The sequence below is a fragment of the Alligator sinensis genome, unplaced genomic scaffold, assembly GCF_000455745.1.
Source record: "Alligator sinensis unplaced genomic scaffold, ASM45574v1 scaffold180_1, whole genome shotgun sequence".
Lineage (NCBI taxonomy): Eukaryota > Metazoa > Chordata > Crocodylia > Alligatoridae > Alligator > Alligator sinensis.
The window spans coordinates 255,768-272,008 of NW_005842640.1; the positions used below are offsets into that span (position 1 = coordinate 255,768).

At 45.3% G+C, this 16,241-nt stretch overlaps 1 protein-coding gene across 4 annotated transcripts in view; it reads left to right on the forward strand.

Moving 5' to 3' along the window:
* Positions 1–16,241, forward strand: part of SNAP91 (synaptosome associated protein 91) — a 142,994-nt gene that overhangs the window by 33,388 nt on the left and 93,365 nt on the right. For all 4 annotated transcript variants that reach the window (XM_025215311.1, XM_006033520.3, XM_006033526.3 and 1 more), the window contains exons 2-4: positions 3,671–3,813; positions 5,042–5,117; positions 13,316–13,418. In XM_025215311.1, the coding sequence (XP_025071096.1) occupies positions 3,671–3,813; positions 5,042–5,117; positions 13,316–13,418 (322 nt within the window). The remainder of the gene's footprint in view (positions 1–3,670; positions 3,814–5,041; positions 5,118–13,315; positions 13,419–16,241) is intronic.

A 16,241-nucleotide genomic window follows, 5' to 3' on the forward strand; every position in this document is an offset into this window, starting at 1 on the left:
CCCTTCCACCGGGTGTACGCCACCTTTTTGGTAACCAGGCAATCCCGGACATCCTTGGTGAGCCAGGGGGGCTTTTGGGCACTCTTGCCCCCCTTGCTTCTTGTTGGGATCGTCACCCCTTGGGCCCTGAGTATCTTCTCCTTAAGAAACGACCACTCATCTTGGGCACTGAGTTCCCCTGCCCTCGAGAACCCCAGCACCTCGCCCACCAATCTCCTCAACTCATTGAAGTCTAGGGCTACCGCCTTGCTGCAGGCCCTTGTCACCCTGTGCTGGATGATGAATTCTAGCAAGTGATGATTGCTATCACCCAGGTGGTCAAGGACCTGGAGCCCCCTTACCAGATCATCGCCTGTGGCCAGGACCAGGTCCAACAGGGCATTTACTCTGGTGGGACTGTGCACCTCCTGGGTTAAGTGGAAGTTGTGTATCTCGGCCAGGAACCTCCTCGAATGGTCCGACCTGACTGACCGCTTCTCCCAGCAGATGTCTGGGTAATTTAGATCACCCATGACAACTACATCCCTTGCCTTAAGTGCCTCTGCAAGCTGGCCCAAAAATTCCTGGTCCAGCTCCTCCCCTTGGTTGGGGGGTCTGTAGTAGACCCCCACCATTAAATCCCTCTCCCCACGTCCCCCTTGTATCTTGACGCAGAGCACTTCAGCTTGCCCCTCCTCCAACCCCATTTTGCTGGCAGAGGATGTGTATTGCTCTTTGACATAGAGCGCCGCACCCCCTCCCTTCCTTCCTTCTCTGTCCCGCCTGTAGAGCCTATAGCCCCTAATGCTAACTGCCCAGTCGCGGGATGAGTCCCACCATGTTTCTGTAGACACACCCAGTAGACCTCTTGATTCCTAGTACCCTGCTAACCAGTTCCTGAGCCTATTAAAGTCAGCCTTTTTAAAGTTTTTAACACCTGTGTCCTGCTGGGTATAATACCCGCCCTTCTCTGGATAGTGAATTTTATCATTTGGTGATCGCTGTTCCCTAAATTGCCTTGAATCTGCAGGTCCCCCACCAGGTCATCCTCTGTGGCCAACACCAAGTCGAGCAAGGCGTTACCCCTGACTGGACTCCTTACCTCCTGTGTTAGGTGGAGGTCCTGGATACAGGTTAAGAACCTACATGAGTGGTTAGATCTGGCTGACTGTTCCTCCCAGCATATGTCTGGGTAGTTAAGGTCCCCCACGACTACCATGTTTCTAGACTGCACAGCCTCTGAGAGCTGCCTGGAAAATTCCCCGTCTACCTCATTCTCCTGGTGTGGAGGCCTATAGTAGACCCCCACCACCAGGTCCCTTTCCCCCCAACCCCCATGGATCCTAACCCAGATAGTCTCTCCTTGTACTTCTTCTGATCCCAATTTCATTAGGGAAGATGTGTACTGTTCTTTGACATAGAGAGCAACACCCCCTCCTTTTTTCCCTCCTCTGTCTCTCCTGTACAACCTATAGACCTCTACTCATGACTGGGTGGTAGGAATAGAGCCCCACAAGGTTTCAGTTAGTCCCAGTAAGTCAAAGTTATTGCTCGCAAGCAAGAGTTCTAGTTCCTCCTGCTTGTTTTCTGAAGTACCAATTCAACTCAAACATAACTGTACCTTTCAGTAGGCATGAAGACTAAACTCAATTGTGTCCCTGATGCAGGCTGTTGGTGCATCAAATTCCTGTGAAGGCCAGTTCATAGGACAATGCACATCAACATCAGATACATGTACCCAGTGATAGAAGTAACTAGAGTTGTAGCCGCTCCATATTGTATTACCCTGGACATTTGGTTCTAGGACAGTTTGCCCAACACTTTCTGGTAAGGTCTATGAGTTAAAACTTAGTGGGATACTTGGGTATGCTTTTGCAGGAGGAAGATGTACAAAAACGGTCCCAGCAACACAGTGTCTTCTGTGTAATCTGTCATTCCAGTGCCTTCCAATATTAAATTTAAATAGCATATGTACACGGCTATCTGAGTTGCCATGGTTTCCCATTTAAATATTCCACTCGAATGCAAATAAATGCTGTTATGCCAAGACTTAGGCCCCCATCTTGCAGATGGCTCAAATAGTCTTGCTTCTGAGTATCCTGAATACAGTATATACTTGATTCTAAGATCAAGTCCCCCCATTTAACATGGTGGGGGGAGCCCCTCATGTTAGAATTGAGTACAAGGGCAGTGGGGGGGCAGCCGACTACTGTGACTTGAGCTCTACCCACTACCAGGGGTTGGGGCTGTAGCCACAGCTGCTGCCTGGCTCTGTTACCCTACTTGTCCTTCTCTTTTTTTTTTTTTGCTTCCTACCTCCTCACCCCAACCCCTTATCCTTGATGCCTGCTGTAGCCTGGGGCACTGAGCATGGCCCCAGCCTTGCCTTGTAGCAGCCATGCAGGTTGCGTGCCACTGCTATAGGGGTTGGGGCATAGTGCATAGCACCAGCCCAGTTTAGAATAGGGATGAAGCCAGCTGGCATAGAGCAAGGATAAGGGGGAGGGGGGAGGAAGGGGAATGGGAGGGATAAGATTGCAGGAGGGCAGGCAGAGGGCAAAGGTGGCAGGGGTCAGGTACAAGTAGGGTGAAAACTGCTTGACCTCCCTACATTATCCCCCCACCCTCCCCCCGCCTGCTCTCATGCCTCAGTTTGGGGGGGTGATGAATTGAAGTTGACCCTCTAATAATTAGATTCTATACATGGGACATTAACAAATGTATAAACTTTCCAGGTATAGAATCTAATTATTGGGGGGTGGGGGGGAGGTTGTCTTAAATTAAAGGTTTTAGATTCGAGTAAATATGGTAGTTGTTTACATATCTTAAGTACATATCTTTCTTGTCCTTCAGGAACTCCTTTGACCTGCTGCCTCAACTGGCTGCAACAGCAGTCTTCAGCTAGCAGTAGTATCCAAGGCAGGGTTCTCCTGACCATGCTCTTTTTAGTGCATTTTTGGGGCCCATTTTGATAAAATGGATTCCATACTGTGATGAAACATGTTTCTGAGATTTGGTTGTTGGAGTTCAGACTTAATAATTTCTAGCTAATATCTAGTAGAAGCTGATCCTTCCAGTAGATATGGAAAGGATAAGTCCAAAGGGCATTGCCCAAAGAGAGAGCGAGCACAACCTGTCTTCTGAGCCACATGAGTGCTCAGGTTCTTTAAACTAGAAATTTCTGTGCCTAAATGGAAGATCAAGTAAATCTGTAACTGGTGTTTTAGCTTTCTTTTTTTAGATGTGTAAATAAAATGGGAGTGGGGGGCAGCAGTGGGGACATGTTCTAATGGAACATGAAGACACATTCTTATGCATTTTCTATTCTTCAAACTGTTCTCTAACAGCAGATTTTGGGGAAGAGAAAAATCAGCTGGTCCTATATCTTGTCTTTTGTTTTAAGGCTGCTAACTTCTGCTTAACTCCAAAGTGAAATAAATGTGCAACTCCTTAAACAGTTTAAAGTTAGATTGGGCAGAATTCCTACAGGCTGTCTCTAGTGTAGTAAATGCTATTAGACTCTTATCAGGAACTAGTACTGTAGCCTAATGATAATATCCAAATATAACTTGAATTGACTGTATGGTAAATAGCAGTTATTGCTTGATCAGTGGAAAACGGCTGAATGCTTTAGGGTTTGCTTTTTTCATCTGTAGTTATGCTAATGCTTTCTCTTTTTTCTTTTTAATAGATTTGATCCAAGCTACCAATGAGACCAATGTTAATATTCCCCAAATGGCTGATACCCTCTTTGAGAGAGCAACAAATAGTAGCTGGGTGGTTGTGTTCAAAGCCTTAGTCACAACACACCATTTAATGGTCCATGGCAATGAGGTAAGCGTATCGAATCTTTTTGATGAAATAATTTTTACACCAAAGATTCATAGACAGCCTGACTCTCTTTAAAACTTAATGATACTCCTCTGAATTGTTTCATTTCTCACTAATTCATGAGGAAAAATGTTTTCATCTGTAGTCCTCACTCCAAGGTTTTATACCAAATTTGCAGCTTGAGAGGGACTAGTACAGTTTTTTTGTAGCAGGGCTTAATCACTTAAGTTTTAATAGTCTGGTAAATAACCTACTGGGATAGGTAGTCACTAATTTATACTCTTATCTAATCCTATATACAGGGACCTATTCTAATCACGATTTTTGTGGAAATTACAAAATCAAGTAATCTCTGAAATCTTCAGGGAAAAAATTGCTGGCTCTGCTCAGCAGTAGGGAGGGTGCTTTCAGCACAAAGAAGAGCAGGCGAGATGGCTGGGCTCCCGCACCTTGCTGCTGATTGCCTAAGAAGGCTGCCTGTCATGTGGCTCCACCTATCAGTAGTGAGGGGCAGGGCCACATGACAGACAACCTTTTCAGCCTATCAGCGGCAAAGAGCAGGGCCACATGATGGACAGCCCCCTTAACCAATCAGCAGTGAGGGGGTGTGGTCACTGGGGCCCTTCAGCCAATCAGAGGTGTGAGGGGGATGCCATAAATCCATGAAAATGGTGGCTGGCCCCACAATCTGCCTGCAAAAGCAGCAGCCTGCCTCCTTGATTTTTTTTTTTTTGGGTAGACCCCTACCTATATAGCCTTGTTAGGGTTACCATATTTCCAGTTCCAAAAAAGAGGACACATGTCAGGGGGACAGCCCATTCCCAACCCACAGTCTTTCACACCCCTGGGCTATGCCAGTGCCCCATAGGATCAGTATTGGCCAATATGGCTAGTTAAAAATCAGCCATCAGTATCAGCCCAAATAATCTGTCGGTGTACCCCTAATAGAAATTTGTGATAAAGGCACAAATCTGAGGTTTAAGTCAACCCCCTACATTTTAAACTCCCTTTTAAAAAAAAAAAAAAAAAAAAAAAAAAAAAAAAATACTATTCTGGATCCAGAGTCATGCCTTGCACCCGTCTTTATTGGATTGAATCTTCCAATGTGTACATACAGTTTTGAGCGTAACTTGGGTGAGGCTTGTTCCACCTGTTTCATGCAGAGCCAGATGTGAAGTATAAGGAAGTTATTGGAAAGGGGTAGGACTTTCACTGTTTTTCTGTCTTGCAGAGATTTATTCAGTATTTGGCGTCTAGAAATACACTGTTCAATCTCAGCAACTTTTTGGATAAAAGTGGGTCACATGGTAAGGACACATTCATCTCTCTCTCCTATATATATATATATATATACACACACACACACACACACACACACACACTTCTCTTGCAATAAAATACGTGTGTTTTATAGGCACTTAACTGCCTTGCGTTAGAAGATTTTACTGTGAATTAATAAATATTTTTAAGTTGGTACCCAGTTTGTACATGTCCACTTAAATACTACTGTTTCAGTATTATGAAGTCATGAGGCCTCAGATGAGATGACTGGTTGTAGCTTCCACAGCATTCTCTGGCTTGTTTTAATTTTAGGGGAGGGAGGGAATATTGAAACTCCCAAAAATCCATAGCTTCAATACAACTTCTAAAATGGAGTTGAGGCAGGATAGCTTAGTCATAATAGAAATGCATTAGTTGGCTATATCAAGGAAGTTGGAGAGAAAATAGGCAATATCTAAATAGTTTTATTCATCTCAGGATTAACTATAAATGAACTCTTCCCTAATATCTTCCCTAAAATGTTCATAACCATAAGGCTTTCCTAAGGGCAGTGAAGGTTGCTGGTAGATGTTCTGCATGTTTTTACCTTCTCATAGGAAATCAGGGAAGGGGAACAGGAGAGGAGGCTGGATATGGGGACAGAAGATCTAACTAGAGAAGAATTAGCAAGTGGGCATGAGTTTCACTGTGTTCTACTTTCTTTTGGCATTACTAACAACTTCTAACAACTTTTTCCCCCTCATTTAGATATAGTGCTGTAGCATAGGTAGATCTAGGATTTTTGAAAAGGTGGTGTAGATGGTATGGTACATCATCACGTATAACAGAACACATTTTGCTCCAGTTAGAGAAACTACATGCTTTATTAATATGCTGTTACTGTATTTACCAGAATTTAAGATGCCTCTCCCACACCCCTCCCAATAAATTAGATTTTATACATGGAAAACTTATTTATTTATTATAATTTTCCATGCATAGAATGCAATTATTGCAGGGCCATCTTAAATTCATTCCTCCCACCACTACTGCAAGCAGTGGGGGGGGAAAGGTGATGAAGGGGGCAGTAATAGGGCAGATGGTGGGGGCAGAGATCGAAGCAGTAATGGGGTAGGCAGTGGGAGGACAGACAGTGGGGGAGGCAGTACTTTAAGTCTTGGAGCCTGTCTGGGTATCCACAGGGCACAGAACGCTTTGCATGGATGTGCTGGGATCCATACCTGTCAACCACAGGGATGATGGAGAGGGACAGTGCCTTCCCTTTTGGCCTCAGGGGTTACATATTCCCACTTCTCTTCCCCCTCCTTTCCCCTCCTCAACTCCTCTCTCAAGACTCTCACCTTCCTCCCTAGACTTCAGGGTGCCTCCCCACTCTGGCTAGGTGGATCCTGTTTCTGCCTCCCAGTCTATCCCTAGCATTTACCTTCTCTTCAATTCTTGCAGAAAGCCTAAGTGTCCTAAATCTAACTATAGCTGTACCTACCTGTCTCTTCCCTTTGGGTGGCTTTGGCCATCTGGTCCTAAGTGCAAGGAGGGACTTGGTAGCCTGGCCTGCTGTGGAGGCACAGTTGCTGTAGTCATACTCTGAGCAAAACTACATTTTTTTTTTTTTTTTTTTTTTTTTTTTTTTTTTAAAGCCACATGGGATTCTAGACAGCTATAGGTACCTACTAGCCTTTAGCGAAGACTTTAGCTGCACAAAGCCTTTTCATGGCTAGAAACAGCTGATTGTGGAAATGCACAGTTATTTCATGTGGTGGCTATATTTGGCAACATCCGGGACTTCATGCATAAGTCGTCATCTCATCCCCCACCTCTCTTGGCGGGATGTGAGGGTCTGTGCATAGTAGCAGTATGTCACGTATGCATGTGACTTGTCCAGCTAAATGGATAATAGAATACACACCTAGCCACAAAAGAGAGAGAGTTAATGGGATGTTCTAATTTTCTGGATGCCCCTTCTGAGACCCAGAGATCTGATTTACCCAAGCTTTGAGCACTTAAAATTTCAAATGAAGTGAACAGGAGCTGTATTTTGTGGCATATGAAGTGCTGTATTAATGCTAAGCCTGCTAACCAAAATAGACTTGAGCTTTTCAAATTGGGCATACAAAAATTACTGAAAACTTAGCCTTTAACCTTCCTGTCTTTGCTCCCCATCTGTAATGGAGGATAGTATAGGAACAGCCTGGACCTCTGAGAACCTGGGTGACCTGAATGTGTTTAGGTGGGTTGGTCTTTTTTTTTTTTTTTTTTTCCTGTTGGTGTTGATTGGGAGAAGCCAGGGGGAAGAGGAAGCAAACCATTTCTTTAGATGCATTAAAAGATCTAGTTGAAGCTGTTTGGATGTAGTACCCAGGCCTCTCTACCGTTTGAGCTGCCAGTAGCTATGCCCACTTCTGCCTTTAGGACAAACACTAGAGCAGTATTAGTGGCATTTTCAGCAATACTCTCAACAAGTTAGAGCGAAAAAATGGTCATGGGGTGACTACTCTTCATGCTTTTGGCAGTCTGCTGTTCTTTTTTTTTCAGTTGCTTCTAGCTTGACTAGAGAAACAACTTCAGGCTTATCTTCCTGATAGAAAAGATATATACATGTCACTTGTGTAGTTTAGGGGTGGCAGTAATGCTTTTAATAGCAACTTATTGATGCTCTAAGAGCATGTTTCATTAGAGTTTGTAATCTGTTGAGGACACCATGAATAGATGTTAAATATTGCAGTGATGGTAATGTTGCCAAAACCTGAAAGGAAACAAAATTGCCATATAGGTAGTTTAATAAGTTCCACTTGCATTTAATTTATCTGGTTGTTGCAGGCATATATACAGACTTTGAAGCAGTATTTTGCTCATTCTTTTACGTATATGTTTTAAAGTGAAGGATTGGTAATTCTTCTCTTCCCATGGAATAATACTTCTCAGGCATTCTTTGAGGATTTTCCACTTGTTTCCTGAAAGTCTTATCCTTGGGCTTAGATAGGTTTGTCTAATGGGAGTCCCTATGCTGTATTGTATTGTTTAAGTTTGGCACCTACTAGATAATACTGAATTAAAGGGCAGTGCCATGTACTTCAAAGTTATAGCAGTATAGGTTTCATTACTTAGATTTTTCAGTAATGATCTTGGCACTGCCAGAGACTACATGCCAATTTAGCAACCCCATGTGTCCCCTGGTCTTGCATAGAATCCTGGTGTGGCTAGGACTCATTCACTATAGTAATTGTGCAGTAACAAGTGCTGCTGGCTTTCTGGTGAGGGGATAGGGATGGGAGGGAGACTGGGAGGCCCTAGAAAAGAAGGGTGCAACAAAGGCTTTGATGTCTAATTAATTGTACTCTGTGTAACATGTCAGACTAGATTTCAGAGAATGAAACCAAATCATTGCTGACTTGTTCCTAGCCTTTTCAAATGTTGCAGATTTAGTCCTTTGAGTCTTTTAGGATCTTCATTTGACCTTAACTACTTATCAAACTGTTAAGAAAAAAAATCTGATCATACATCTGAAGCTTGCAATTCTTACTTAACTATAATATTGTCTTGAATCTCACCTGTCTTTTCTAGTGCTTCGAGTAGAGCATTCTCCCCATCCGTAACAAATGTTTCAATATTCTTTTCTGCATCCTGGCCTTACCTTGCTTTGCATCATATGTGCACTTCCAGCTTTCAGAATATTCTGTTCAAGCTATTTAAGTTTCATTTTCTGTATATCTTTCTAACTTTTTCACTACTGTTATACTTGGCTGATAGCCTAGGTAATCTTATTTGGTTAGAATTACTGGATTTTGCCCCTGTGGTTAAAAACTGGACCCTCTTTAGTTGACTACCCCTTAACAAAAAGATTTAAGTTTATATGAAAAAAATCAGTGTAATAGCCATTCAGGCTTAGTTGTACTGTTTTGGTGGTCTTCTTTTTATGTTTTGCTTTTCTTTCTCCTCCACTTCCAATGACAGAAGCACAGACCGAGCTGGTGGGGTGAATTGTGGGATTCCACTTTTAGTCTTCAACTGGATCCCCAGGTCAAAACATCCTGTCTGACAGTGATATTGCCTGCTATAGACTACATATTTGACTTGATTTGTAATGGTTTGTCCAAAGGAACACTATGAACAACTTTCTTGATACTGGTGTTTGGAGGCTAACTATTCAATTAAAGTATTTTAAAAGAAGGAGAGCATCTGTATATATCCCCTGCAAATGACAAAAAGCCTTTTATTTAATTTTGGAATTCCATATTTTTTTTTTCTTTAAATCTGTCTCTAGTAAAATGACTAGTTGGTACATATTTAAAGCTGTACAGAAAATAGGAGCAAGTACTGTTCCCCTTATAGTTTGGAAGTTCCCGAGTACTTTCCTGACATATTTTGCCTTTTTAACAAGCTCTCTAAAGCCGTATAAAATTGTTCAGTCAGTATACAAGGGCCTTCCACTATTGCTGGCTGGATTATTGCAACTTGGAACTGAATACATGGATTCTGGTGGTCCAGCTGGTCCAAAATACAGTGGTTTTGCTTACTAGGGGGAAAATAGCCCTTTGAGAGCTAGAATTCTATGGCCTAGACACCATTACATAACTACAGAAAAGCATAGAAAATTATGGTTGGAAGGGAATTCAAGAGGTCATCTAGTCCAATCCCCTGCTCAGAGCAGGACCATCTCAACTATATCATCCCAGCCATAGCTTTGTCTACCTGGGCTTTAAACCTCTAAGGATTGAGATTTCATAACCTCTCTGGGTGGCATGTACCAGTGCTTTACTACCCTCCTGATGAGAGAGATTTTCCTTGTATGTAACCTAAACTTCTGTTGCTGCAACTTGAGACCATTGTTCCTTGTTCTGACATCTGCCACCATTTAGAACCATCCTTTATGGAACCACCCTTCAGGCAGTTGAAGGCTGCTGTTAAAACCCCACTCGGTCTTCTCTTCTCCAGACTAAATAAGCCCATTTCCCTCGGCCTTTCCTCATAGGCCATGTAACTCAGCCCTCTAACTGTTTTCATTACCCTTTTCTGACTGGACTCTCTCCAGCTTGTCTACATGCTTTCTGTAGTGGGGGGGCTCAAAATTGGACACAGTACTCCAAATGTGACCTTACCAGTTCCAAATAGAGAGGAATCATCACTTCCCTCAATCTGCTGGCAATATTCCTACCAATGCAGCCCAGTAAGATGAATATAAACTAACAGCATACCTTTGTCAAGAAGGCTAACTGCATATTGTCTTCTGTAACCCCCCAGGTCCTTTTCTGCAGAGCTGCTGCTTAGCCAGTCAGTCCTCAGCCTGTATGGGTACATGGGACTGTTCCGTCCTAAGTGCAGGATTTTGTATTGAACTTCATGATATTTTCTTGTGGTCCAATCCTCTAATTCAGGGGTTGTCAACCGGGGGGTACTTAAGAAGGCCCGCATGGGTACGTGGGGATGGAGCGCCACCACACACTATCCTGCACTGCTGTGCAGGCAGTGCCCACCCAACCAGACATGGTGGGGCGGGGGAAGCTCGCATACAGCAGCTGCCACTGCTCTGCATCCGACCACGTTTCACACCACCTGCCCCTTCTCTCCTCCCACTTGGCATCCATCTGCATGCCAGTTAGCTTAGTAACTGTTCTTAACTTGAAGATTTATATAATAGAACAACTAATATAAGTTTAAATTTCAATCAGTTACCATGGGAGCATTTAATGGCAATTGTAATTTAGAATGTTTGAATACAAGTTGGGGGGGGAGGGGGGGGAGAAATTGTGTCTTTTCCTGTTGAATTGCAGCTCTCAAAGCAAAGCTGCTTGTGTTTTTATTAGGGCTGTGCGAAATTTCACTGTCAATTTGATTTTGACTCGTTTTGAGCTCAAAGCAGCGAAATTGAAATGAAACAGAGAGCTTTGAAACAGCCTCAAAACAAAATGTTTTGAGTTTCGAAACTCAAGCTGGGCTTGCTTGCAGGGAAACGGAAACTAAAATAAGGGGGGGGGAAAGAAGTGTTCTCATTATTGACTGTGTAGCTGGCCAGTGACTGTCATCCTTTCCTGAGGTCCCTTCCAATCTCAGTGCTCTGGGGGAGGCATGGAAAAACTGCATAAAAAGCAGCATTATTTGAACTGCCCTGCTTTCTGCCTTGGTGTCAAATGAGTGAGGGTACACCTTGCCACACACATGGTGTCACCCACCCATATCATGAATGTTGCCTGTCAGCAGCTAGAGGTGCAGGGCCCCAGAACCCAGACTCCCCCTGCACCTATCCCCTTGACAACTGGCAGGCTTCATGGCCCCAGCAGGGCCTAGCAGGCCTGCAGTTTTCACCCCCCTGGGCCCCAAGACAGACACGGCCCCACAAGCACCCATGTCACAAGTGTTGCCTGTCAGCAGCCAGAGGTGCAGGGCCCCAGAACCCAGAAGCCCCTGCACCTATCTCAGTTTCATAGATGTTAGGGTCGGAAGAGACCTATTAGATCATCGAGTCCGACCCCCTGCTCTGGGCAGGAATGAGTACTGGGGTCAGATGACCCCAGCCTGGTGTCTGTCCAATCTCCTTTTAAACATCTCCAAGGAAGGGGCAGCACCACCTCCCTTGGAAGTTTATTCCATATTTTGGCAACTCTCACTGTAAAGAATTTTTTCCTGATGTCCAATCTGAATTTGCTCTCTTCTAGTTTGTGGCCGCTGTTTCTCGTTACCCCAACAGGTGCCCTGGTAAACATTGTATCCCCTATTTCTTGCTGCGCCTTCCCCCCTCCCCCGATGAATTTGTAGGCTGCCACGATATCACCTCTCAGCCTCCTTTTGCAGAGGCTGAAAAAGGTGATATCGTGGTCTCCCAATCGGTCCACATAGGGTTTTTTCTGTAGGCCTTTAACCAGACAAGTGGCCCTCCTCTGAACCCTCTCCAAGCCATCCACATCCCTCCTGAAGTGCGGCACCCAAAACTGGACGCAGTACTCCAGCTGCAGCCTAACCAATGCCACATAGAGGGGAAGTATCACCTCCCTAGACCTGTTTGAAAGCTGGCAGGCTTTGTGGCCTCAGTAGGGGCTAGCAAGCCTGCAGCTTTCACCCTGCTGCGCCTTTAACACACACACAGTGTCACCCATATCACAAGCTTTGCTTGTCTGCAGCTTGAGGTGCAGTTTTCCCCCAAACTCCTGCACCTATCTCCCTGAAATTTGGCAGGCTTCATGGCCTCAGCAGGGACTAACATGTCTGCAGTTTTGACCCCACTGTGGCTTAACACATACATGTGACATGAGTTTTTTCCTTTCAAGACTTTGAGGTGCAGTTTCCCTGAAACCCCTGCACCTCTCTCCTTGATCTAGGCAGGGTTCATTCCCACGGAAGGGGCTACCATTTCTGTAAGCTTCATCCAAATCAGGCCAGAAATGACGAAGTTATAGGCTGATGTGCGAAACATTGAAACAGTGAAACTGTTTCAACAAAACAGAACAGCAGTTTCGAATCAAAATGAAATGCTGTTCCATCGAAACACAAGTCAAAACAGAATAGTACCATTTCACACAGCCCTAGTTTTTGTCTTAATAAGAGAAATAAACAGAAGCGTGTGATTGGGTGGGGGGAGGGTTTCTGTTGTTTTTTTTTTTAAATCTAATTGTTTGCTTTAATTTATACTAGGTATCAGTTGTACACAGCTTTAACTAAAGGATCATTTCATATAGGCCTCAATTTCTTCACTAGTTTTCTGCATTATTTTCCTTAACTTGTTACTGGAGTTTAATATTCTACTTGTGGTTATTGGTATAAAGTGTGAAATTCAAGTTTTTAAAACAAGACAAGCTCATTACTTTGGGCATATTTAGTTCTTTTATGCTCTGATTGCTATCTTAATCATAGACTGACATTAATTGCAGAAAACATTATGTGTAAGCATTGACCGGTCTTGGCCCTGTCTGTGCACCTGACAGAAGGGTCCCCACAGGACAAGCATGTGTGCATTAGAATAATCTTAAAATTAGTATTTGAGCAAAAGTAAATTGGACATACTTTTGTGCCTTCAGTAGGTCAGAGTACTGCAAGCTTAATTAAAATGCAAAACACTTTCTCCTTTTACCTTTTGTATACAGATCTTTAGCTTTTATTAACAGTGTCTTATTTTAAACTTTTAAATAAGATGCTATGTATGGTTCTCAGTTTGTCCATTTTTATAAAGCATCTTTGTACATGGCACACAGATAACTTACTAAAATATGGATGGATGTTTGTTTGTTTCTTACAGGATATGATATGTCTACCTTTATAAGGCGTTATAGTAGATACTTGAATGAAAAAGCATTCTCCTACAGACAAATGGCATTTGATTTTGCAAGAGTGAAGAAAGGGTAAGCTGTTCATATGCAAACTTACTTATGATAGTTGCCTGTCTTAAATACAACTTGTCTGTGGTGCTGTAACTAATCATAATTTAATGTCTTCATGTTTGAACTGAAAATGAACCTGAGTCTCATATCAAAATAGTCTAGAGTTTTCCAGTGTCTGTCTTCAATTAAAGATTGTGCTCCTTAAGTAATGACAACAAGTATAACAGCTGGAGATGAAAACTGGTGCATGGGAGCTCTTGATGAAACTTAAGTCTTACAACAAAAAGCTACTTCAGGGAGCCACTCTAGCACCCCCAGTAATACCTGGACATGTCTCATGGGCTAAGTACAGACAGTCAAAAAGCCTGAGGCTCACTAGCGATGTGTAGGGGGTGCATGTGGGTGCACGTGAACCCCCTCAGTGTGGCGGTGCACCCCTTACAGAAAGCTGACACTGCCGGTGGTGTCTGTTGGTGGTTGCTGACCCCTGGTTGGCACTCGCCAGCCCCCCCTCCCTGCTTGTCGTTGCTGCTGTGCTCCCCACAGCCGCCAGGGGCACGCATTGTTCATGCTGAGGCTGAATCAATTCAATCTTTGCAGGTTTCTCTAAACTGCATAGATTGAACTGATAAGCAAGTGAATTGACATCCACTTTTCAAACAGCAAAGGTAGTCAGACCCCTGCAGTGGCCCATGCCATTAGTCGGGGGACTCTAGAGCACACCTCCCCGCCTGCTGGTCATTGTAGAGAGCCGGGAGCTGGCGGATTTTCTGAGCCCTGTCCCCTCCTCAGCTTCCGTGCTGACTGAGCAAGGGGTGGGGGTGGGCAGAAGCCTGAACTGGGGACTTTACTCTGCCTGCCTGGAACTGGGAGCAGGGCTGGAGTCTCCCAGCCACACCTGTTTCTCATCCTCCCAGCAAGCTGAGGTACCAGGGGAGGGAAGCCTGCACCTGGGCTTGGCTCTGTCCCCAGAGCCGGGAGCCAGAAACCACTCTTACTTCTTAGCCTCTGGGCTGGCTGGGGTGGGGGCAGGGAGCAAAGCCAGTACGGGGACTTGGCTCTGCCCCTGGACCCAGGAGCTATGCCCCTTCTCAGCCTCTGGGCCAGCTGAGGGAAGTTGGGGAGAAGCCCACACTGCCCTAGAGCTGGGAGCCATGCTCCTTCTCAGCCTCCAGGCCACTTGAGAGGAGGGGCAGTGGAGAAACCTGCGGCAGGGCCTTGGTTCTGCCCCCACCCCTTCCCTCCTGCCAGAAGCCATGTCCCCACCCCTCAGCCAGCCTAAAGGCTAAGAAAGGGGTGTGGCTAGGGGAATCTAACCACACTCCTGGCTGGGGGGGGGACCCAAACCTTGGTGCAGGCTTCCCCCCAATCGTGCAGCCCCCACAGAGGCTGAAAAGGGGGCATGGCTCCTGGTTCCTAGCTCTGGGGGAGGAACCAAGCCCCAGTGCAGGAAGTAGGGCAGAGCCATGGGTGGCTCATCCTGGAGGGGGGTAGGGCTCCCCTCCACTGTGCACACTTGTGGGGAGGGGTCAGGCCTATAGGCAACACATCAGGGGGGCATGGAGGGCCCCACCCTCAGTTTTCTGCACCCACAGGGGGGCATGGGGTTGTGGTCTGGCTGGACTAGCACTGGGCAGGAGCTGTCTTCATGGCCCAGGGGGTGGGACCTGGCACAGGAGGGCAGAGCTGGGGTGGGGAGGGGTGAGGCTTGGTGCTGCCACCACCATCACCAGGAGTGCTGCGCTGCCATGGCTGCCAAGGTATGGCACCTCACCTTGGTGGATATGGTGGCATGCCTGGTGTGGGGCTCCCAGCAGCATGGAGTTGTGCCCCCTTGCTGCTGCTGCTGCTCCTGCGTGGGCATGGGGTACCTCATCTTGGTGGCCATGGCAGCAAGGTGCTCCTTCCTATGCTGGGTCCCACCTACTGGCCTTATAGGTGATACATCAGGGAGCTATGGGGGGGCACACACCTCCCCCAGATTTGTGTCCAAGTGGCATTTCATTTTAATTGTGGGGGGGGGCAAAAAACATGGTTTGGGGTTTTTGTTTTTTTTTTTTATCGGAGAGATCTGGATTTTTTTAAACAGAAAACCAGGATCCCTGATGAACATTAACAGCTGCCTCCCTTCCTAACAAGGGAAAGGGTAGCCTGTCAATGATTTGGGCTCCCATGGGGTGAGGAGAACCCAGGGGAAAAAAAAACCCTGTTTGGAGAGCCCGCAACTGTAGGAATGCTTGAAGATCCCCTTCTTGTCACATCATCATGACACTGAATATTATTTTTGACACTCAAATTAAATGCCTGTTTATATCTTAACCTTGTATAGTAAAGAAGCTCACGGAGAGAAAGAGACACTTAAGCACTTGTTGCTAGATGACTGGAGACAAAAACTAGGAAGGAAACTTTTTTTTTTTTTTTTTTTTTTTAGCCAGGGTGTGTATGTGGGGTTGAGCGGGGAGAGTTTGTTTTAGTTTGTTTTCCCCCAACATGTTCTGATGAGGAGGTTGACCAGGGGTGCCTGTAAACGTACTGCAGGGCTGCTCCGACGTCTGGTAATTACAAGGGCAGGGCTGCTCCAGTGTGCTATAATTGTAGCACATCAGAGCAGGCTCGATTTTTAATTGAGTCTGCTGGAATGTGATAATTATTGTGGTCCAGCCAGCTTCTGTCTCATGTATTAGCATCCTCACACTTCAAGATGGCAGCAGGAGTGCTTGAACTAAAGCTCATTGAACACGTTTTTTATTTACATCTCGGGGAACTGTGCGGGCCGGCTCCCGGTCCTGTCCTCGCCGGGTGCGAGCCGGGCCCGTCTGTGTGCACGCGGGCTGTGGCCGGCAG